The sequence below is a fragment of the Tiliqua scincoides genome, chromosome 4 (assembly GCF_035046505.1).
Source record: "Tiliqua scincoides isolate rTilSci1 chromosome 4, rTilSci1.hap2, whole genome shotgun sequence".
Classification (NCBI taxonomy): Eukaryota; Metazoa; Chordata; class Lepidosauria; order Squamata; family Scincidae; genus Tiliqua; species Tiliqua scincoides.
Window position 1 is genome coordinate 177,875,637 of NC_089824.1, and position 20,070 is coordinate 177,895,706.

General features: G+C 45.1%; 1 protein-coding gene across 1 annotated transcript in view; it reads right to left on the reverse strand.

The window, feature by feature from the left end:
• The window catches only part of SLC26A9 (solute carrier family 26 member 9), a 49,412-nt gene that overhangs the window by 14,107 nt on the left and 15,235 nt on the right, over window positions 1-20,070 (reverse strand). The window contains exons 9-15 of the mRNA XM_066625583.1: window positions 18,785-18,898; window positions 18,602-18,679; window positions 17,376-17,471; window positions 14,140-14,246; window positions 11,928-11,997; window positions 10,203-10,295; window positions 8,617-8,739 (exon numbers count right to left, since the gene is read on the reverse strand). Coding sequence (XP_066481680.1) covers window positions 8,617-8,739; window positions 10,203-10,295; window positions 11,928-11,997; window positions 14,140-14,246; window positions 17,376-17,471; window positions 18,602-18,679; window positions 18,785-18,898 — 681 coding nt within the window. The remainder of the gene's footprint in view (window positions 1-8,616; window positions 8,740-10,202; window positions 10,296-11,927; window positions 11,998-14,139; window positions 14,247-17,375; window positions 17,472-18,601; window positions 18,680-18,784; window positions 18,899-20,070) is intronic.

The following is a 20,070-nucleotide window of genomic DNA, read 5'->3' on the forward strand; positions in this document are numbered from 1 at the left end:
TGTGTGAGCCAGTGGCGTCACTAGGGTTCGCATCACTCGGTGCAGGATGCCAGCACGTCACACCCCCCCCCCATGCAGTGGGCAGGGCAACACCCCAGGTGGTGGGCGTGGTGATGTACCACCACTCCACCCCCACTGGTTTTTTGGCTGTACCTTTTGATAGAACAAAGACAGAACACATTCTGCATGAAATCACACATTAATTGATATACAACATGATGGTATTATTCCTCCAAACTGATTTTAGTGCTTTTGGTCACTAGTGGTGTCACCTCCCCCCAGGGTGTCAACTTACTAACACCTTATTGCAGCAGTTCTCAAACTTTTAGCACTGGGACCCACTTTTTAGAATGACAATCCGTCTAAGACCCAGCAGAAGTGATGTCATGGTGGAAGTGACATCATCAGGAAAATTAAAATAAATCAGTATAAATAATTAAAGTAAAACAAATAATTAAATAAGCAGACACCAGCCCTGGCTCACCAAGTGAATTTCCTCTGTAGCCTGCCTGCAACAAAACCCTCCCTCCAAAACCAGTAAGGTTTTCAGCCGTACCCAGTGCCCAGTTCAATTTAAGAACTTCTGTTTAAACCAGATCACTGTCGGGATCCACCTGGCTTTGCAGGTCTCAAAAAAGTTCACCTTATCAGCTGAAGCCACTGTTTTGATCCTTTTTAGTGGGGGTGGAGTGGGGGGGTTGGAGGCTGCCTTCTGGAGCACTTGTTTAGCTCCAGGTGCATAGGATCAGGACCATTCTGGTAGCCTTGCACTCTCCTTCACCTGATCTTCCACACCAGCCAAGGCACGTTTGCTTACTCACGAGTAAATGTGACCGTGAGGCTTAGTTTTGCTTTCCATAGGGCTCAATACATTCATCTGCTTGGAGGGAGGGACTTCCTTCTCAGGTGTTTTTTGGGGCTGCATTCATTGGATCAGGACCATTCTGGTGACTTTGGATTCCTCTCAGCCTGCCTTTTCCAACGGACTAAGGCAAGTTTGCTTACACATGAGTAAACGCACGATATGGCTCACTTTCACTTTCCCTAGGATCCATGCATTTTTGTTCTCCAGGTTTTTGCCATAACTTTTGATAGAAAGGACATATTTGGTTTTTTTGCAATGCATTCTGCTTGAAATTCCACATCCAACAGTATATAATATGATGCGGTTACTCCTAAGCACCGCAATTTTAGCACATCACCCCCCCAGTACACGTCACCCCCCCCGTGCGCGTCATCCCGTGTGTTCCGTACCCCCCTAGCGACGCCACTGGTGTGAGCTGAGCTGAGCCAATGGAGAAGATCAGTGAATGTAAGTCAGGCAATAATCAGTAATAGGGAACAAAGAAATTGACCCACAGCTTGGATTCAGGGTCTATGCTAAAATGCCAAGGCAAATATTCAGAATTGTTCCAACAAGAGTTGGTGGTAACGGAGCGCTTATATACTCTTATATATTCCCTGGGTCTGACTATCCTCCCAAGATCTTGCTCCCTTGCTGGTGAATGGAAACCCTTAAAGAGTCAGCCCTCTGGCTTAGAGTCTGGTATTCCATTTTCTCTCCATTAACTCCAGCTGGCCAAGCTGTCTGCAGTGATAAGGGAGTGTGAGGCTTTTAGGGAGTGAGGCTGTTGTGTCTGCAGCAGCATCTGCCTTAGGGGTCTGTAGTCTGGGAGTCTCTGGATTGGGTGGGGTCTGGGTTGCTAAACTCAGTCTAGGTTTCAAGCCCTTGATCAAGTGCCTTTGCCACTTGTGCTTTTAGATCATCTGACCCAGTCAGGCCTTCTCCTTGAGTCAGTGTCCAGGTCACAGCAGGAGGCCTGGGACCTGACAAACATTGTGCATATTTTGTATATATGTGAGCTTGCATTTCATAGTCTCAGCCTTAATTATTATATATTTTCCTCTATGTATGTATGTATAGGTGCAGCCTCTTTATCTGTGGATTTGACATCCACAGATTTGCCCCATCATGAATGCCGAACCACCAGACCATCACCCTGCAGACCTCCCAGACGCGACCTGAACCTTGTTTTCTGAACCAAGGTGTTTGGGCCTTGGAGAGGTCACGTGTGTCCTCTCTGAGGCTTAGAATAGTGCCCGGAGCGGATTTTGGATGATTTCTGGTTTTACAAAATGTCAACCGAAAACTGTTTCAGATGCCATTCTGAACCTTAAATATTGAAATTTTTGTAGCAAGTGCAGAGTCCAAAATCTACATTACTTTGTTATTCTGCAAAATCATAAAACACATTAAGTATCATATCTTAAACAGTCTATTGGTTGTTTCTAAAACACTTTTTCAAATTCTAAATTTTTTTTTATATTCTTTATAAATTATTTGATTATCAATTCTTTATTGTCTTTGCAACAAAAGATTTTATCTCTGTATCAATTATCTACTTGTCAAATCCATAATTCATTAGACTAATTTTCCCCTTCATGTGCAGGAAGTCCATGAATGGTTCCCAATTGTCCATAAAAGTCTTTACTGACTTGTCTTTAAGGAAAATCATAAGTTTATCCTTTTCAGCTAAGTTCAATATCTTTACTCAAAGAGGCTCAGAATGGCTCCAGTCATGTTTGGAGCAAAGATGGGTTCTGAAAATTGCAAATTTCTATATTTGTGGCTTTTCAGTATCAGCGTGGGATCTGGGAACAGAACACCCACAGACAAGGAGTCTGCACCTGTATATGCATGTACACACTCACAAACACAAACACACGCAGACGCGTGTGGCCTCTGGGACACCAAGTGCCTCTGGGAACTAAGTGCCAGGTAAGGCACAAGAGTTTAGCATCTGGGCGAGGAGAAGGCAAGGAGACCTCTGAGTTTTGGAGAAGGAGAGGAGGAGGAGCAGGAGGAGGAGGTAAGTGTACTCATTCTAACACTTTGTCTTTCTAACTCCCTGTCTTCTAACCTTAACCTTACCTTTAAAGCAACCTTAAATCAAAATTGAAAGTTAGCACCTAAGGGAGGTACATAGGGCTACTCGTGAGCAGGAGCAGAGTCCTACTCGTGAGTAAGAGCAGAGTCCTACTCGTGAGTAAGTGCCCAAGGGTCAGGCATTTAAATCAAAATTGAAAGTTAGCTGCACCTAAGGTAGCACTTAATCGAAGGAAGGGAGGAGGATAAAGTGAAAAGCAGGTTTTCTACTTGTTTAAATTAAACCTATACTTAACCCAGGTTAAACCTAATCTAAGTTAGAACATAACCTAAACAGGTCAGTAAATTGGGACACAGGATCTAGAGAGCAATAAATAATTAAACAAACCCAAATAAAAACTAGCTTGAGGTTACAAAAACAGTCCAGCCTAAGAGAACAGAACTAGGAGGGAAAGGACCTAGGAAGGGCCAATTCCCAACCCATTAAGAGCCCCATTAGGCTAATCCAAGCAGTCCATTCAGGAGCCTGCAGAGTAGGTCACGCCCATCAGCAGCCATTTGCCTTCCTGAGCTTTAGTAAACTCACCTGGGAAGGCCAGCCCCCTTTCAATCAGGAAGGAAGGAGGGGGGAGGAGCCAGCCAGGAGTATAAAGCTAGGCGGGCCATCGCGTGAGGCTCTCTGCAGACGCGTGTGGCCTCTGGGAACCCAGTGCCTCTGGGAACTAAGTGCCAGGTAAGGCACAAGAGTTTAGCATCTGGGCGAGTTCAGCAGCAGGGCGAGGAGGCCAGGGCCCCAGACACTGCCCTTCCTCTTCCCTTGAGAAGAGGGCTGCTATCCAGGGTTTTTAAAAGGACCCCTAAATAAAACAACAAAACAACAACAAAAAAGCTATGCAGTCAGACAGCCAGCAGCAGGGTGGGGGCTATCCAGTGTTCTGCATTGAGTGCCACATGTATGATTATATGCCTCTGGGGCATAAGTCATGGGTGTGTCCTCGGTGCAAGGAGCTCCAGGCTCTCAGGGAACGCGTCCGCTCCCTTGAAGCCTTGGTGGCCGACCTGGAGAAGCGCAGGCAGCCAGAGGAGGACCGTGGGGAGACTTCCGGGGACGATCAGGCTTCGTCCCAACCTCAGGCGTGCAGCTCCTCGGCTGCCCGGGTGGGAAGTCTCGGGACTGGAGGACGTCATCCTGGAGAGGAGGGAAACAATCCCCTAGGGGGGATCCCTTCTCCAGGGGATGGGCCCGTATCCGAGCGCACTCGGGATACTCCTCGGCGGGAGGGGGGTCGGGGGCTTCTTGTAGTGGGGGATTCGATTATTAGAAACATAGTGAGGGGGGTTTGCGATGGATGTGAGGACCGCATGGTGACTTGCCTGCCTGGTGCGAAGGTTGCGGACATCACTTCTCGTCTAGACAGGCTGGTAGACAGTGCTGGGGGAGAGGTAGCGGCTGTGGTGCATGTCGGCACCAACGACGTGGGCAAGTGTAGCTGGGAGGTCCTGGAGGCCAAATTTAGGCTTTTAGGCAGGAAGCTGAAAGCCAGGACCTCAAAGGTAGCGTTCTCTGAAGTGCTACCTGTTCCACGCGCAGGGCCAGCTAGGCAGGCGGAGATCAGGGGTCTCAATGCGTGGATGAGACGGTGGTGTAGGGAGGAGGGGTTTAGATTCGTTAGGCACTGGGGAACGTTTTGGGACAAGCGGGGCCTGTACAAGAGGGACGGGCTCCATTTGAACCAGAATGGAACCAGACTGCTGGCGCATAACATTAAAAAGGTGGCAGAGCAGCTTTTAAACTGATCCCTGGGGGAAGGCCGACAGGAGCCGAGGGGCATCCGGTTCGGGACTCCTCATCCCTATGGGATGAGGATGGGGAGGTTAGAGAACAACAAGACAAAGGCAGGGTAGGAGAAGAAATTGGGAAAGGTAGGGTGATGGGATGTGATAGACGTTTTGGCACAATGAGAGGATGCGGGGACAAAGGAGCAAATAAGCAGCCCATCCTGGGGCATTCCGTGTATAAATGCTTTTATGCAAATGCCCGAAGTCTACGAGCAAAGGTGGGAGAACTGGAATGTCTGGTGACAAGGGAAAATATTGACATAGTGGGCATAACGGAAACCTGGTGGAATGCGGAGAATCAGTGGGATACCGCAATCCCGGGCTATAAACTCTACAGGAGGGACAGGCAGGGGCGTGTTGGAGGTGGGGTGGCCCTTTATGTTAAGGAAGGGATAGAATCCAGCAAAGTAGAGATTGAAGGTGGGTCCGACTCCACCGTAGAATCTCTGTGGGTTAAATTACCAGGCTTGTGCAGCGATGTAATACTGGGGGCGTGCTATCGTCCTCCAGACCAGAAATCTGATGGGGACCTTGAAATGAGGAAACAGATCAGGGAGGTGACAAGGAAGGACAGGGTTGTAATCATGGGGGACTTCAATTATCCTCATATTGACTGGGTCAATTTGTGTTCTGGTCACGATAAGGAAACCGGATTTCTTGACGTGCTAAATGACTGTGGCTTAGATCAGCTAGTCAAGGAGCCCACCAGAGGACAGGTGACTCTGGATTTAATTTTGTGCGGTACGCAGGACCTGGTTAGAGATGTAAACGTTACTGAGCCATTGGGGAACAGTGATCATGCTGCGATCCGTTTTGACGTGCACGTTGGGGGAAGAATACCAGGCAAATCTCTAACAAAAACCCTTGACTTCCGACGGGCGGACTTCCCTCAAATGAGGAGGCTGGTTAGAAGGAGGTTGAAAGGGAGGGTAAAAAGAGTCCAGTCTCTCCAGAGTGCATGGAGGCTGCTTAAAACAACAGTAATAGAGGCCCAGCAGAGGTGTATACCGCAAAGAAAGAAGGGTTCCAGTAAATCCAGGAGAGTGCCCGCATGGCTAACCAGCCAAGTTAGAGAGGCTGTGAAGGGCAAGGAAGCTTCCTTCCGTAAATGGAAGTCTTGCCCTAATGAAGAGAATAAAAAGGAACATAAACTGTGGCAAAAGAAATGTAAGAAGGTGATAGGGGAGGCCAAGCGAGACTATGAGGAACGCATGGCCAGCAACATTAAGGGGAATAATAAAAGCTTCTTCAAATATGTTAGAAGCAGGAAACCCGCCAGAGAAGCGGTTGGCCCTCTGGATGGTGAGGGAGGGAAAGGGGAGATAAAAGGAGACTTAGAGATGGCAGAAAAATTAAATGAGTTCTTTGCATCTGTCTTCACGGCAGAAGACCTCGGGCAGATACCGCTGCCCGAACGGCCCCTCCTGACCGAGGAGTTAAGTCAGATAGAGGTTAAAAGAGAAGATGTTTCAGACCTCATTGATAAATTAAAGATCAATAAGTCACCGGGCCCTGATGGCATACACCCAAGGGTTATTAAGGAATTGAAGAATGAAGTTGCAGATCTCTTGACTAAGGTATGCAACTTGTCCCTCAAAACGGCCACGGTACCAGAAGATTGGAGGATAGCAAATGTCACGCCTATTTTTAAAAAGGGAAAGAGGGGGGACCCGGGAAACTATAGGCCGGTCAGCCTAACATCCATACCGGGTAAGATGGTGGAATGCCTCATCAAAGATAGGATCTCAAAACACATAGACGAACAGGCCTTGCTGAGGGAGAGTCAGCATGGCTTCTGTAAGGGTAAGTCTTGCCTCACAAACCTTATAGAATTCTTTGAAAAGGTCAACAGGCATGTGGATGCGGGAGAACCCGTGGACATTATATATCTGGACTTTCAGAAGGCGTTTGACACGGTCCCTCACCAAAGGCTACTGAAAAAACTCCACAGTCAGGGAATTAGAGGACAGGTCCTCTCGTGGATTGAGAACTGGTTGGAGGCCAGGAAGCAGAGAGTGGGTGTCAATGGGCAATTTTCACAATGGAGAGAGGTGAAAAGCGGTGTGCCCCAAGGATCTGTCCTGGGACCGGTGCTTTTCAACCTCTTCATAAATGACCTGGAGACAGGGTTGAGCAGTGAAGTGGCTAAGTTTGCAGACGACACCAAACTTTTCCGAGTGGTAAAGACCAGAAGTGATTGTGAGGAGCTCCAGAAGGATCTCTCCAGACTGGCAGAATGGGCAGCAAAATGGCAGATGCGCTTCAATGTCAGTAAGTGTAAAGTCATGCACATTGGGGCAAAAAATCAAAACTTTAGATATAGGCTGATGGGTTCTGAGCTGTCTGTGACAGATCAGGAGAGAGATCTTGGGGTGGTGGTGGACAGGTCGATGAAAGTGTCGACCCAATGTGCGGCGGCAGTGAAGAAGGCCAATTCTATGCTTGGGATCATTAGGAAGGGTATTGAGAACAAAACGGCTAATATTATAATGCCGTTGTACAAATCGATGGTAAGGCCACACCTGGAGTATTGTGTCCAGTTCTGGTCGCCGCATCTCAAAAAAGACATAGTGGAAATGGAGAAGGTGCAAAAGAGAGCGACTAAGCTGATTACGGGGCTGGGGCACCTTCCTTATGAGGAAAGGCTACGGCGTTTGGGCCTCTTCAGCCTAGAAAAGAGACGCTTGAGGGGGGACATGATTGAGACATACAAAATTATGCAGGGGATGGACAGAGTGGATAGGGAGATGCTCTTTACACTCTCACATAATACCAGAACCAGGGGACATCCACTAAAATTGAGTGTTGGGCGGGTTAGGACAGACAAAAGAAAATATTTCTTTACTCAGCGCGTGGTCAGTCTGTGGAACTCCTTGCCACAGGATGTGGTGCTGGCGTCTAGCCTAGACGCCTTTAAAAGTGGATTGGATGAGTTTCTGGAGGAAAAATCCATTATGGGGTACAAGCCATGATGTGTATGCGCAACCTCCTGATTTTAGGAATGGGTTAAGTCAGAATGCCAGATGTAGGGGAGAGCACCAGGATGAGGTCTCTTGTTATCTGTTGTGCTCCCTGGGGCATTTGGTGGGCCGCTGTGAGATACAGGAAGCTGGACTAGATGGGCCTATGGCCTGATCCAGTGGGGCTGTTCTTATGTTCTTATGTTCTTATGTTCTTACATCACAATTGATAATAACATTTCATGCATATCTAATCCAGGGGTCTAATCCAGGGGTCTCCAAACTTTTTGGCCAAAGGGCATCAAATATCTGGCATGGTGTTGAGGGCCAGAAAAAAAATGAAATATAAAATTTAAATAAATACATTAGAGATGGAACTTAGATGAATGACTGGAATGAATGGGCTCAAATGTCCCAGATTTCTCCAAGCACCAACACATAGAACATAGAAATAAATACACCAACAAGAAATAAAACACACACACTTAAATGGACCCCATTCCCACACCCCACAAGTACAACTCTGGTTGTGTTTGGTCAACTGGGCCAGAGGCTCTCAGGGGATCAGAGACTGGCCACATGCCGGATAGAGGCTCTCTGTGGGCTGCATCTGGCCCCCGGGCCGGGGTTTGGAGACCCCTGCTCTAATCCATGAAAGCTTGTGTCACATTTAGCATTCCTTGCTAACAGCCCAGTACACTGTGGCTCCAGTGTTGCTATTCCATTCTGCAGCAGCAATAGTTGTTCATTGACTGTGTGAAGCTTTTCTCCAGTACAGTTGCACGTAAGTCTCCAGTGCTTTAAAAAGTGTCTAACACAAGTAGGACTATCTCCCCATTCCCAGCCAGACTTGTCCCTGCAGCAAGACTAACTTCCTAATCCACTAGGTGGGAACAGGATCACTCGCGACCAGAGAAGTTGTTAATTTACCTTGTTTTTCTTGAAGATGGATTTTAGTTTGTTGGTTTGGTGTGCTGCTGTCGCTGCCACCTTTTCCTGGTTCTTCACATACTTTTTCCTGGCCAAGTAGACTTTTATGGGATCCACACCAGTCTGTTCAAAGAAAAGGTAGTGAGCTGGGCTGATGTCAACATGAACTACAACTTTCTTTCTTTCTTTCTTTCTTTCTTTCTTTCTTTCTTTCTTTCTTTCTTTCTTTCTTTCTTTCTTTCTTTCTTTCTTTCTTTCTTTCTTTCTTTCACAATTGGATACAATGCATTGCTGGAGCTAATCTAGGCAGTACCGTAAAAATATTTCTGCTGCCAAATACTCTTATTGCCATTTTCTGCTGCTATCATTTTTGGACATTAGTAGGAGATGCCTCCTGGGCAACTGTCCATGGTCTTGTATCAACTACAACTTGTGAAAAGTATGCCTCGTAAGGGCTGAAACAAATATCATTCAGGAGATCTGTGATCTGATCTTCTGACTCTTTTCCTTCAACTTCAGAGCAGGTGCTATTGGCCCAATTGTAAAAAATTATACAGGCATGATATACAGGCAGGGCTAATGGCAACTTTGAAGGGGACATGATTTTGATTAGGAAAATGACACAGGCGAAAGGTTACACACACACACACACACACACACACACACACACAGAGAACATACAAGTGCAGGGGTGCTCAATAGGTGGATCGCGATCTACCTGTAGATCGCGAGGCAAAATGAGTAGATCGTGGAGTGCCGACCCCCCCCCTTCAGGTGCCTCTGGGAGGAAACGCTGGGAGTAAGGCCCATTGTACTCAATGGGGCTTACTCCCAGGTAAGTGTGGCTAGGATTGCAGCCTCACAGCCTAATCCTAGGCATGTCTACTCAGGAGTAAGTCCTGTTATACTCAGTGGGGCTCAGGGTACACCAACATACATTGTACACATAAATGTTATATGTTATGATGGCGCGAACATTGTAAAAAAACTCTGGTAGATCTCCGGGCCTTGCTGGGTTTCAAAGTAGCTCTCGAGCCAAAAAAGTGTGAGCACCCCTGTACAAGTGGAATTGTGGCGGCAGCAAGATAGCGGGCATAGATCAAAAGAGACCAAGCAGAAGCTCGCCCCGGTGTTGTGTCCATCAGCAGGTGAGGGGGGAATTAGGTAGGACTGGGCCAGGGGTGTCAAACTTGTTTCATACAGAGGGCCAAAGTTAGCATTCAGGGCTCCAGTTGAGGGCCGGAAGTGATGTCATTAAGCAGAAAGTTACATCATCAAGCAGCTGATGGTCAGAAATCAGACCCTGTTCTCATATAGAAACTGATTAACTGCAAATGACATAAGAGAAAGTATGCAAATCTTGATCAGATTTGGGAAAGCCCAATTTTCATGTGGGCTGCCATTTCAGCTGTAACACTTCAGCAGCTGAGAGCCTGAGGGCTGGATAAAAAGCTTCCAGGGGCCACATCCGGCCCCCAGGCCTTATGTTTGACACCCCTGGACTGGGCTGTAAGTATGCCAGCACCAAGAATGTAATTTGCCCCTGAAATGGTCTCTATTACATACACTCTGAGATTTTTCCTTACCTTGGATATAACTTTCTCCCTGAATATCTCTGAGTTAGCAAAGTATAGGGGAGAGCAGTAAGTGACAATTTTAATCCCTTCAATTTCTTGGACCTACAAAAAGAGAGATTGGCAGGGTTAAGACTGTGTGTGATAAAATGTACTTTGGTATGGGGGGCAAGTAGGCAGGAAAAGAGAAAAGAATCAAAGGCAAGCCCAGCTGTCCCTCCTAATGAACGCAGTATCCTGCTACTTCCTTTATGATCAGGATGTTATATACTCTAACACAATAGAAACAATAAGTCTATGCTGAATGTATTCTGCATTCTGCACCAAGAAAGGTTGGAATTCTGAAACTTGAATCACTATGAGCCAATTTTACTTTTATTTCCTTATTTTGCATCATTGATTATGTTTGATTATGTTCATGAGAGAACTTAGAAAAAGCTTTACAGGTTGAGTCTCATTATTCCTCCTCCTCCCCCTTTACTCACATGGATGGCAAAAATCTATAGCAATCAATTAAAAAACAAAGTGCCTTTGCCCAGGTGATTTAAAAATAACCTTGTTGACCTTTGTGATGTTAAGATAGAGTCATTAAGATTACAATCCAACTATCAGTCTCTCTCCAGACACTTAGAAAGGATTATCTTTCATGTGTTCAGGGGGAAGGGAAAGAGAATGATTGATGGATTGTCAGCTGGCTGCCCTCTCTCTAACTGTTGTAAAGGACTGTTTTCCTTTAATTTAAAGGGCCCTTCTCATCATGTTGAGATAAAAATCTCTACAAAAGTAAGAAACACATTTTAAAGGGGTGCATTTTTCCCCTTCTCCAGGGATCAGCACATTCCTTCTCATTGCAAGGGCCATTCCTGTTGAGTCAAATCTGTGTATAAAGAAATCAGTGTATAACAAGGTTGGACCTATATATCTATCCATATATGTTAAAAAAAATTAAGAAGAATATGCTTTGCAGTTTTTGACCCCAATCTAACACAGTGTGCATGGAGTAATTAGGACTGTGTGCATAGAGTCTTTTTTTTAAAGCTGAATTCCCACTGATTATCTGTTTACTGAGGAAGAGAATGCACCTAAGCCCCTGCAGCCCCCTGAGTGGTGCGATCCTGCGGATTGCGCTGCTGCCTTCCCCCTGTCTCCTGGCTGCCCCTGCCCCTTAAGGGTGCAGTGCCCCAGTTTGAATACCACTGCCTTATGTCAATGCTTTCTAGCACTGGCATAGCAGTTCCCATGGGACATGTGCTGCATCCTGCAGTTGGGTGGCACTCATGGAGGCCTCCTCAAAGTAAGGGAATGTTTGTTCCCTTACCTCAGAGCTGCGCTGCCCTTATGTCAACGGAAAGCACTGACATAAGGGGTTAGGATTGCACCCTTATATACTACTTTTCAACAAAAAAAGTTCACAAAGTGGTTTACAGAGAAAAATCAAATAACTAATGGCTCCCTGTTCCAAAAGGGCTCACAATCTAAAAAGATACAAAAGAACAGCAGTAGGCAGCCACTAGAAAAGACACTGCTGGGGTGAGGCAGGCCAGTTACTCTGTCCCTGCTAAAAAGAGGAGTACCCACTTGAAAAAGTGCCTCTTACCCAGTTAGCCCCTTATCCAATTCCACCAGGTCTGCAAGTAAAATTCACACAACACACAGAGGCCTGTAGTCATCTTGTACTCTTAAACAAACATTTTGTATATTGGCCAGATGATGGCAAAATAGAGGCACTGCATTTACCTTGTTGTAGACTTTGGGATTCTTGTATATATCTGTAGCAGCTACAGGGCCAAGGACACAGCCATTGCGACTAAGATAAAAAAAAAAAAGGAAAAAGAAAACTTTCAAAATATAGGCAGCTTTTAAAGATGCAGTTGGCCTGAAACAACCTACCTATCAATGCAATTTAGTTATATGGAGGAAGTAAAAGTGGAAGAATTATGTATTTGACTTGCTAATGAGAACACAATCAACAACTTCCTTACTGTTTCCCAATCATCACTTTGCTTTTAGTAGATGGAAGCAGGCTTCAACCATTATGATGTAAAAGAACCATCTTTTGAAGCAGAATCCATATTCTTGGAGGGATGGAGCAATTCAGCAGAAGCAGCGCCTAGCTGTCCAGAACTGATAAGATAGTGGACAATGCCTCTTTTTCTTCTGAGGCAATGGCTCCAGTAACATAGAGACTAACTGTTCCAAAACCGTATTTAGCAGAGATGGTACCAGGAACTGGTTTTCATAATATGTCCACTGTTTCATAGTATCCTCACCAGAATCTGCCCAAATTAGGAAACATGCAACCTTTCCAATATGATTGGTTAGTTGCTGTCACTGGGTGAGGGAGAGAAGAAATACCTCAAGGGGCAGTGAGTACTCCTTTCCAAAGGAAGGGATTAAAATATGGCTATCAGATAATAGAACTCTGCATTCATACCACTCTTTGACAACACCATGAGAGTCACCAAGTACCTCCAGAATTCCCCCCTCCACTTAACAAGTGGAAGAAATCTGGCTATAAGTGGAAGATTCACTGGCTATACTAACTTGAATCTTTGCATGCAATCTCAATAAACTGACACTACTAGTCTGGCACTATGTAGCTGTGCTCATATGGGTCCACTCTCTTTCCCCACCTTCACTGATAGACTGGGTTGTCAAGGGTGTGAAGAAAGGGAGGTGCATCTGTCTGCTGGATAAATTGTTAGTTACATTTTAAAATGCCCAGTCACTTTCTCCCTTTATGAGAATATAGTTTGATGTATATGTTTTATATAACCAGTATTCAAAAGAGTTGAAAACTGCTGACTTAGGAATATGGTAGAGAATGAAATTTCATACTGTGGAACTTCTGCTATGAATGAGCCCCTATGTGGTGAGAGTTGAGAGCATTTTATGAAGCATGTTGGTTCTTAAGCTTTTTTTCTTTTCTTTTAACTGAAAGTGATGAACTCCAACCACCATTTACCATCTGAAACTGAAAAGGTAACAAATGATTTCTGGATGACTTGACCATTCCAAAAGTGAATGTGGGATTAGAATTTAGAGGTGTGTCTCCATGGTTTCTCAAGGTTCCTTGCCAGACCAGAATTCTGCCACAGGGGCAATCATTGCCAATTCACATATTATTCTTATAAAGAGAAATTGCATGGAATTAAGCTCTCTACACATGAAGTTTCAGAGGCCAGTAAAGGCAGTGTCTGGGAACAGTATTATGGCCCTCATCTCCCAACTGAGAAAATGCCAAGATGCTATGTAGTTCATTGCCACACTGTCAAAAATAATGTTAATGTGAGATTCTTCCTGTGAGAGGAGCAATATCTGAAAGACAATTCATTGATCTCTTACTGAGCTAGTGCAGTCATTTCACTGTGACTTTGCTACTTAAATTTCATGAAGGGGAGTCTCTCTGAAATCATGCCTGTGTGAAAAGAAAGCTTGAAATGCAGAGGCCCTCACCTTTTCCTAACCCCTGCCATGATGAAGCAGGTGTGGCAAAAGATGCAGGCACCCCACAAGTTAATGCTGTTTGCTCAGTCGGTATGGAGAGAGAGGCTAATATACAAGACTGACTTTCTTTTGGTTGCAGTTAACACAGAGAGAGGTCAGCATAGACCAGCCCAATAGTTATCTCTCATACTCAGAGTTCAGTGAGCAATGCATGGGATTTCCTTTTGGCTTGGAGAAGGAAGGATAAATACAGCAGGTGTTTCAAGCGTGATGTCAATACTTTGAGATGAAACCAGCTCTGGAATATATTCATTCAGATGGGAGATTAGGAAGCTGTTATCTTAAACTGACATCACTGTTTACTAACAGGGAATGGTGCTTTCAGTTTCCACGTGCTGCCAGTCACACCTGCCTTTGAAATTTTGACCCAAACAATATGTAATTGGAAAGTGTCTGCACTTGGTGCATTTCTGCTGTAGGCCATCACCAGGATAATACTTACAACTGGGTATGGAAAACCACAACCAGGATGGAAAAGCCCACTCCCACGGCAAGTCCAAAGGGCAAGCCCAGGAAGAAAGCCGATAGGAAGCTCACCACCCAGACCATCTGTGGAAAGACATAAAACACAGCAGGTCACTTCCATGCATTGGGAATGGACAAAATGGACGGGCATAGAACATACATTGTAAATATGGCTGAAGCAATGCTGCTGAAGTGATGCTGCTGTCTTTAGACACTTATGTTCTGATGAACTTAAACATTTGCGTGGTGAAAACTAGTCACCATTCTCTAATGCTGAATTGCCTTTTTCCCAGCAGACTTTTGCTCTGTGGAATCTACACCAGTTGAACCAGCTGCCTTTTGAACGACCTTTAACTTTGTAACCTTTCCACCTGCCACCCTAGAGCAAGGAGAGCAGGGCATAACCTGGATAGTCATCGCTGGAGATCACTAGCCTAGAGAAATAACTGACCTGACCCAGTAAAACAAGTGATACCTGATCCAGCAGCAAAGTGTTTGTGAATGTGGTTGTGTGAATAAGTGCTGTCAAAATCAACGAGATCCTTCAGTCATTTAAAATTAACTACTGCATGTGCTCCACTGGATCAGAAAATGTGCTCAGGATTTTCCAGGACAGAATTTAAGTCTGTCCAATTCAATTATAATGTATGAGGCTTTCTGTATCCAGAACTCTTCTCTCTTCTATCTGAATAGCATTCAGATACTGCGAATGCTGCTAATATCTATGGCTGGACAATTTGGATTATTCTTTTTGCTGATAAAGTAGTTTCTGGAGAAACTTGTCGGTCATTGGTTCAATTTGCGCAAATATATTTACTGATGCATATCTTGTTCAAACTAAATATCTAATAACCAGACGTTTGTAAATCTCACTAATTTTTTTCCGTGGCGCTCACGTTAGTGAGTTTTACGTTACCCAGTGCCTGGAACCCTTATCTTTTTCTGAAGGTCTCCAGTTCTTTAGAGGGCGATTGGCAGCAGTTTAAGTCATGACTTCTATGTATAGGATAGACTCAGTATTATTGTGTTAGTAATAAGCTCTTAGAGTTAGTTGCCATCTTAGGGCCCAATCCTATCCAACTTTCCAGCACTGGTGCAGCCGCAATGGAGCCCTGAGGTAGGGGAACAAATGTTACCTTATCTTGAAGAGGACTCTGTGATTGCCTCCCCACCAAAGGATGCAGCACACACCCCATTGGCATGGCTGCACCGGCACCGGAAAATTGGATAGGATTGGGCCCTTAGTAGATTATGGCAACAAACTTTGAAAAATCATTCATACCAGTGAAATGCATGTAGTATCTATGATGAGAGTGCTTTGCACTAATATGTTTATTGCTATCAAGTACTAAATAGCTAATTATAATCCATTCATAAATTCTAGCAAGGAAATTGTATGCCAAACTACATGTGATTCAAGAGATATGCAATCAAATCTCTTTATACCTTTTATTTTCACTATGGGTAGCCATGCCCATCCCCTCCCCATCTGGACTGAGGACCCAATCCTATGGGCCTCCAACACCAGTGCTGAGCTCCAGTGCTGGCACTGGGTGTTACAAACGTGCCATAAGGCACCCAGAGAGCAGTGAGCACCTGTGCTGGCCCAGCACCAGTTGGCACTGAGTCCAGCATTGGACAAACACCACGGGCGAATGGAGCATGGTGGCAGTGAGGACCTTGGGATGGGGGGGAGGTGTTCCAAGGTGGGGAAAGGAACTTGGGTGGGAGGGGGGTGGAGGTTCTCAAGTCTGCACTGGCAAAATACTTGAGAAGTCCCATTGCGGGGATTGGAACTTCCCCCAAAGAGCCCTCCAGCAGTCTTGGCAATGTTACTTAATGCAGTAATAGCCATTTTGGCTCTGCTTCATCTGGTGGTGCTGCCGGGAATAAGATTGGGCTGTGAGTCTCTCTCTCTCTCTCTCTCTCTCTCTCTCTCTCTGTGCATATTGTCAACGACCATGTTATAAAACAAGTTCCTGTTGAAGCAATGTAGCGGTGACCTTGATTATATTAAGCCATCCCGTGCAATATTGACAAAGTTGTACAGTCTGAGTCTATAGGTCTGGAATAGGGGACAAGGTTTAAAAAGCTTTTCCCCATGCCATTTCTCTTCTTAAATTGTCCTTAAAACCACATTTAGCCAGAGATGGGAAAATGCAGGTGCAATATGGACAGGTTCTTTGGGGAGAGACACTTTAATTTGGGGAGGTGGCATGAGAAAAGTATTTAACTTCCCTCTCCTAGCACCACAGGTCTTATTCAGATTGGTGTCAAGTTTCCGCCGCCCTCCCATGCTTTTATCATTAAAGACTTGGGAAGCTCTAATCATGCATTACCTGTTCTGTTGGCAACCTTCAGTCTCGAAAGACTATGGTATCGCGCTCTGAATGGTGGTTCTGGAACAGCGTCTAGTGTGGCTGAAAAGGCCGATTTGGGAGTGACAATCCCTTCCACACTCGGAGCAAGTGCAGTCTGTCCTTGGTCTGTCTCCCTGGCTATGGGCCTTCCTTCTTTGCCTCTTTGCCTCAGTCTGTTGGCCAAGTGTCTCTTCAAACTGGAAAAGGCCATGCTGCACAGCCTGTATTACTTGCATTACCTGTAGTTTAGTGTAAAATATGCAGTGTAATAATACCCTTTTCTCTTACTATGGGCACAATCCTAACCCCTGATGTCAGTGTTTTCCAGCACTGACATAAGGGCAATGCAGCTCTGAGGTAAGGGAACAAACATTCCCTTACTTTGAGGAGGCCTCTGTGAGTGACACCCAACTGCAGGATGCAGCACATGTCCCATTGGCACAGTGCTGGAAAGTACTGACATAAGGGGTTAGGATTGCGCCCTTTGTTGCTTTATTATGAAAGTGATATTTGAGTTATTGTAGAATTTGAATTTTTTTGTTTGCAGAAAAAGACATGGCTGTGTCTTCATAAGCATGTGGACTACATACTTGAGATTTCATCATAAATGTGTGGACTGACATTTTAAAAGTCGCTGATATTCTGCAAATCTTTAAGATAAATTACAGAAGAAATTTCATGCATACATAAGTGCAAAAGACACACATCCTGGTTGCCAAACCTCCCCACATAAGATATAAGTGGATAAGATAGGCTTCATGTTGGTAGTTTACGCAGGATCAACTTGACTCATACTGGACAATACATTCAGACTCCCCCGCATTTTCCAGGCTACATGACATGAGACACTCACACAATCCAGCTTGCTTTTTTTCCAGAGGTAATAAGGATCAGTCAGTTGCTTGAGAGAATTCTTCAGGTTCACAGCTATTAGAGCTCCCAACACAGCCTACAATAAAAATCACACAAAGAATCAAAATGAGTGACCAAAAAAATCACAAGGATATTAGGCACTCTGACTGCCCTAGTGCAACATGTGTTTGTGCCACAGCAGCTACAGTCATCAAGGTTGGCTTGCAAGGAGCAAGCCATAAGATAGATATGTCTGCATACAGTATTTTCAAATGAATAGTTAACATAATATAATGTGACCCTCTGTCTTTCTATCACAGTGTCTTAGAAATCCAACTTGACTATTGGACAGTATCTACTAGAACCAGTTCACAGGCACAAGAAAGCTCAGTGACTAACAATATGGGACTCTGGCCTGGTTCATAACAATTTGTGGTTCTCCATGGTCAATGATAAATGAACTAAATATCACTTATAAATTCAAAACTCAATCTCTTTCCCTTGCTTTTGTGAAAACTGGCACATTAACAGCCCAGTTCTAACCAAATTTCCAGCATCAGTGCAGCTGCAAGGCAGTCCTGAGGTAAGGGGCCATTCTTTTACCTTGAGGAGGCCTCCATGACTGTCCCCCAACTACAGAATGTTGTGCATGCCCCATTAGCACAGCTGCATCAGCACTGGAAAGTTGGTTAGGATTGGACTGTAAATTAGATTTTTACCAGTTGGCCGAGTTTCTAGCTTTATTTTAAACTTTTTTACAGGGGCATAAATTCCACTTAAGTGAATTTAAATAAAAGTACTATTATTTATATGAAAATTCACAGGAAGATTCCTTCCATCTGAAATGAACCTGAGAGATTTGTTTGATAGTTTGACTAAGATATATGTGTTGCAGAAAGCAGGCCCAGCCTGGTTAGAGATGGATGTTTTAAGATGGACAGTGTGGACTACACTATGATTTTATTCATTGTATACCAGTTGTAAAACTGTCATGGCTTTCCCACAAAGAATCCTGGGATATTATAGTTTAGTGAAGTGAAAGTTCACTAAATTCTTTCAGAAAAATACAGTTTGCTGAGAAGAGGGCATGACTATTAAACCCACTTAAGTCTACAGTGTAACTATACTTATAAAGATGAAGAACTAAGATAAGTAATACTACACAACAGGATCCTCTATTTTGGACTCCTCTGTTCTTAAACAGATTTTTTTAGGGTGGGTTTTTACCTTAGGAAGGGGGCTAAGGAAGATCCCCAAAGACAGCATGGTTATCATCACTACCACCGCCACACAAAAACTTGCCATCTGAAGGAAGAAAAATAACTTATCACCATGGGAAGTTAGACCTTAAACAAATTTTATGCTCTCCATCAATTCTTACTTCTGAGAGGCAAAAATTAAATAAATAACCTGAGATTTTCCTCCAGCTCCGTCCACAGCTAGAGTCACTGAAAGCGCACAGCAGATCACATGGATTTTGAAAAAGGATCCAAAAAAGTTGCTGCAGCCAAGAGCCAGCATTTCCTGTGGAAGCAAGGAAAATGGGCTAGTCAGTATAGGTGGCAACAAACATCTTGACCTTGTTTTTACAGGTGCAGTGCAATCCTATCTTGGGCTGGAACAGGCAGGCTGGGAGGCCTGCACTGTTACCAGCGCAAGATAGCGGCCCAAACTAGCTCAGCCAGCAGTAAGGGGAAATTCTTCTAAATTTCTGAAATTCTTCCCCTTACCCCTGCAGGGTAAGCCACTGCAGCCCCAATGGGTCTCCTTGGACTTGCACCACCTCCGGAGGTGGCATAAGTTCGAGGACAGTGGAGCAGCTGCAAGCTCGGGGAATGGGGTTGGGATCCAACATAACAGCTGGGTCCCAGCTCTGCCTCCTGCTCCCTGCCCGCCTGTCCTGGGACCGCCCTCTGCCCACCCCCCCTGCCCGAACAGCTCCCTCCTGCCTCCTCCCCACTTCCTCCCTGCCCACCCCAGACCCTTGCGTCAGCTGAGCTCGGCCAACACAATTTTCCCCTGCGGGTTGGCCCAGCCAACTCTAGAGGAGGCACAAATGTGTTTTACGGCACATTTGCAACCCTCCTGGGCTGGTGCAAGGGACTTGTGCCACCCCAAGGAACACTTAGGATTGCGCCCTAAGATTCATTTGGCCTATATTGCTGGCTGCAAGAAATCAGTCAAACAGCCATCTAACACTCTTGTCTTAAATATGCAAGGGTGGCATTATTCATGCAAAGATTGCCATCCCCAGCTTTACATAGCTGTCATCCCATCTCCTGAGGCACAGCCACACCCCATGAGTATTGCTGGTCCTCATTCCCTGGCGACTCTGAGTCAACTCTGTACAACACGTGAGTTTCTTGCAAACTCTGGGCCAAGGAAATTGCAGCAGCCTTCTCTTAACCATACATTTAATCTGATAGTGTCATCTCCAGTGACTCATTCCTTCCAAAGTATGTGCAGGGAAAAGTTCAGCAGGGGTGACTAGTGGCACACTTGGCTATGTCTGTTATTTAGAAGCTGTGATTGTGCAAGTGGTATCAAGGAACAGTGCACTGCATAGCCCCGTAGAGTACATATGGGATTCTCAGCTGACACAGTTTCGAGTTGTAGAGTTTGTTCCGTTTGACTGAAAGAGTTTACAAGTTAATCACTTGAACCGATTGCTAAATTTCCAGCTAATAGTTCCTGTG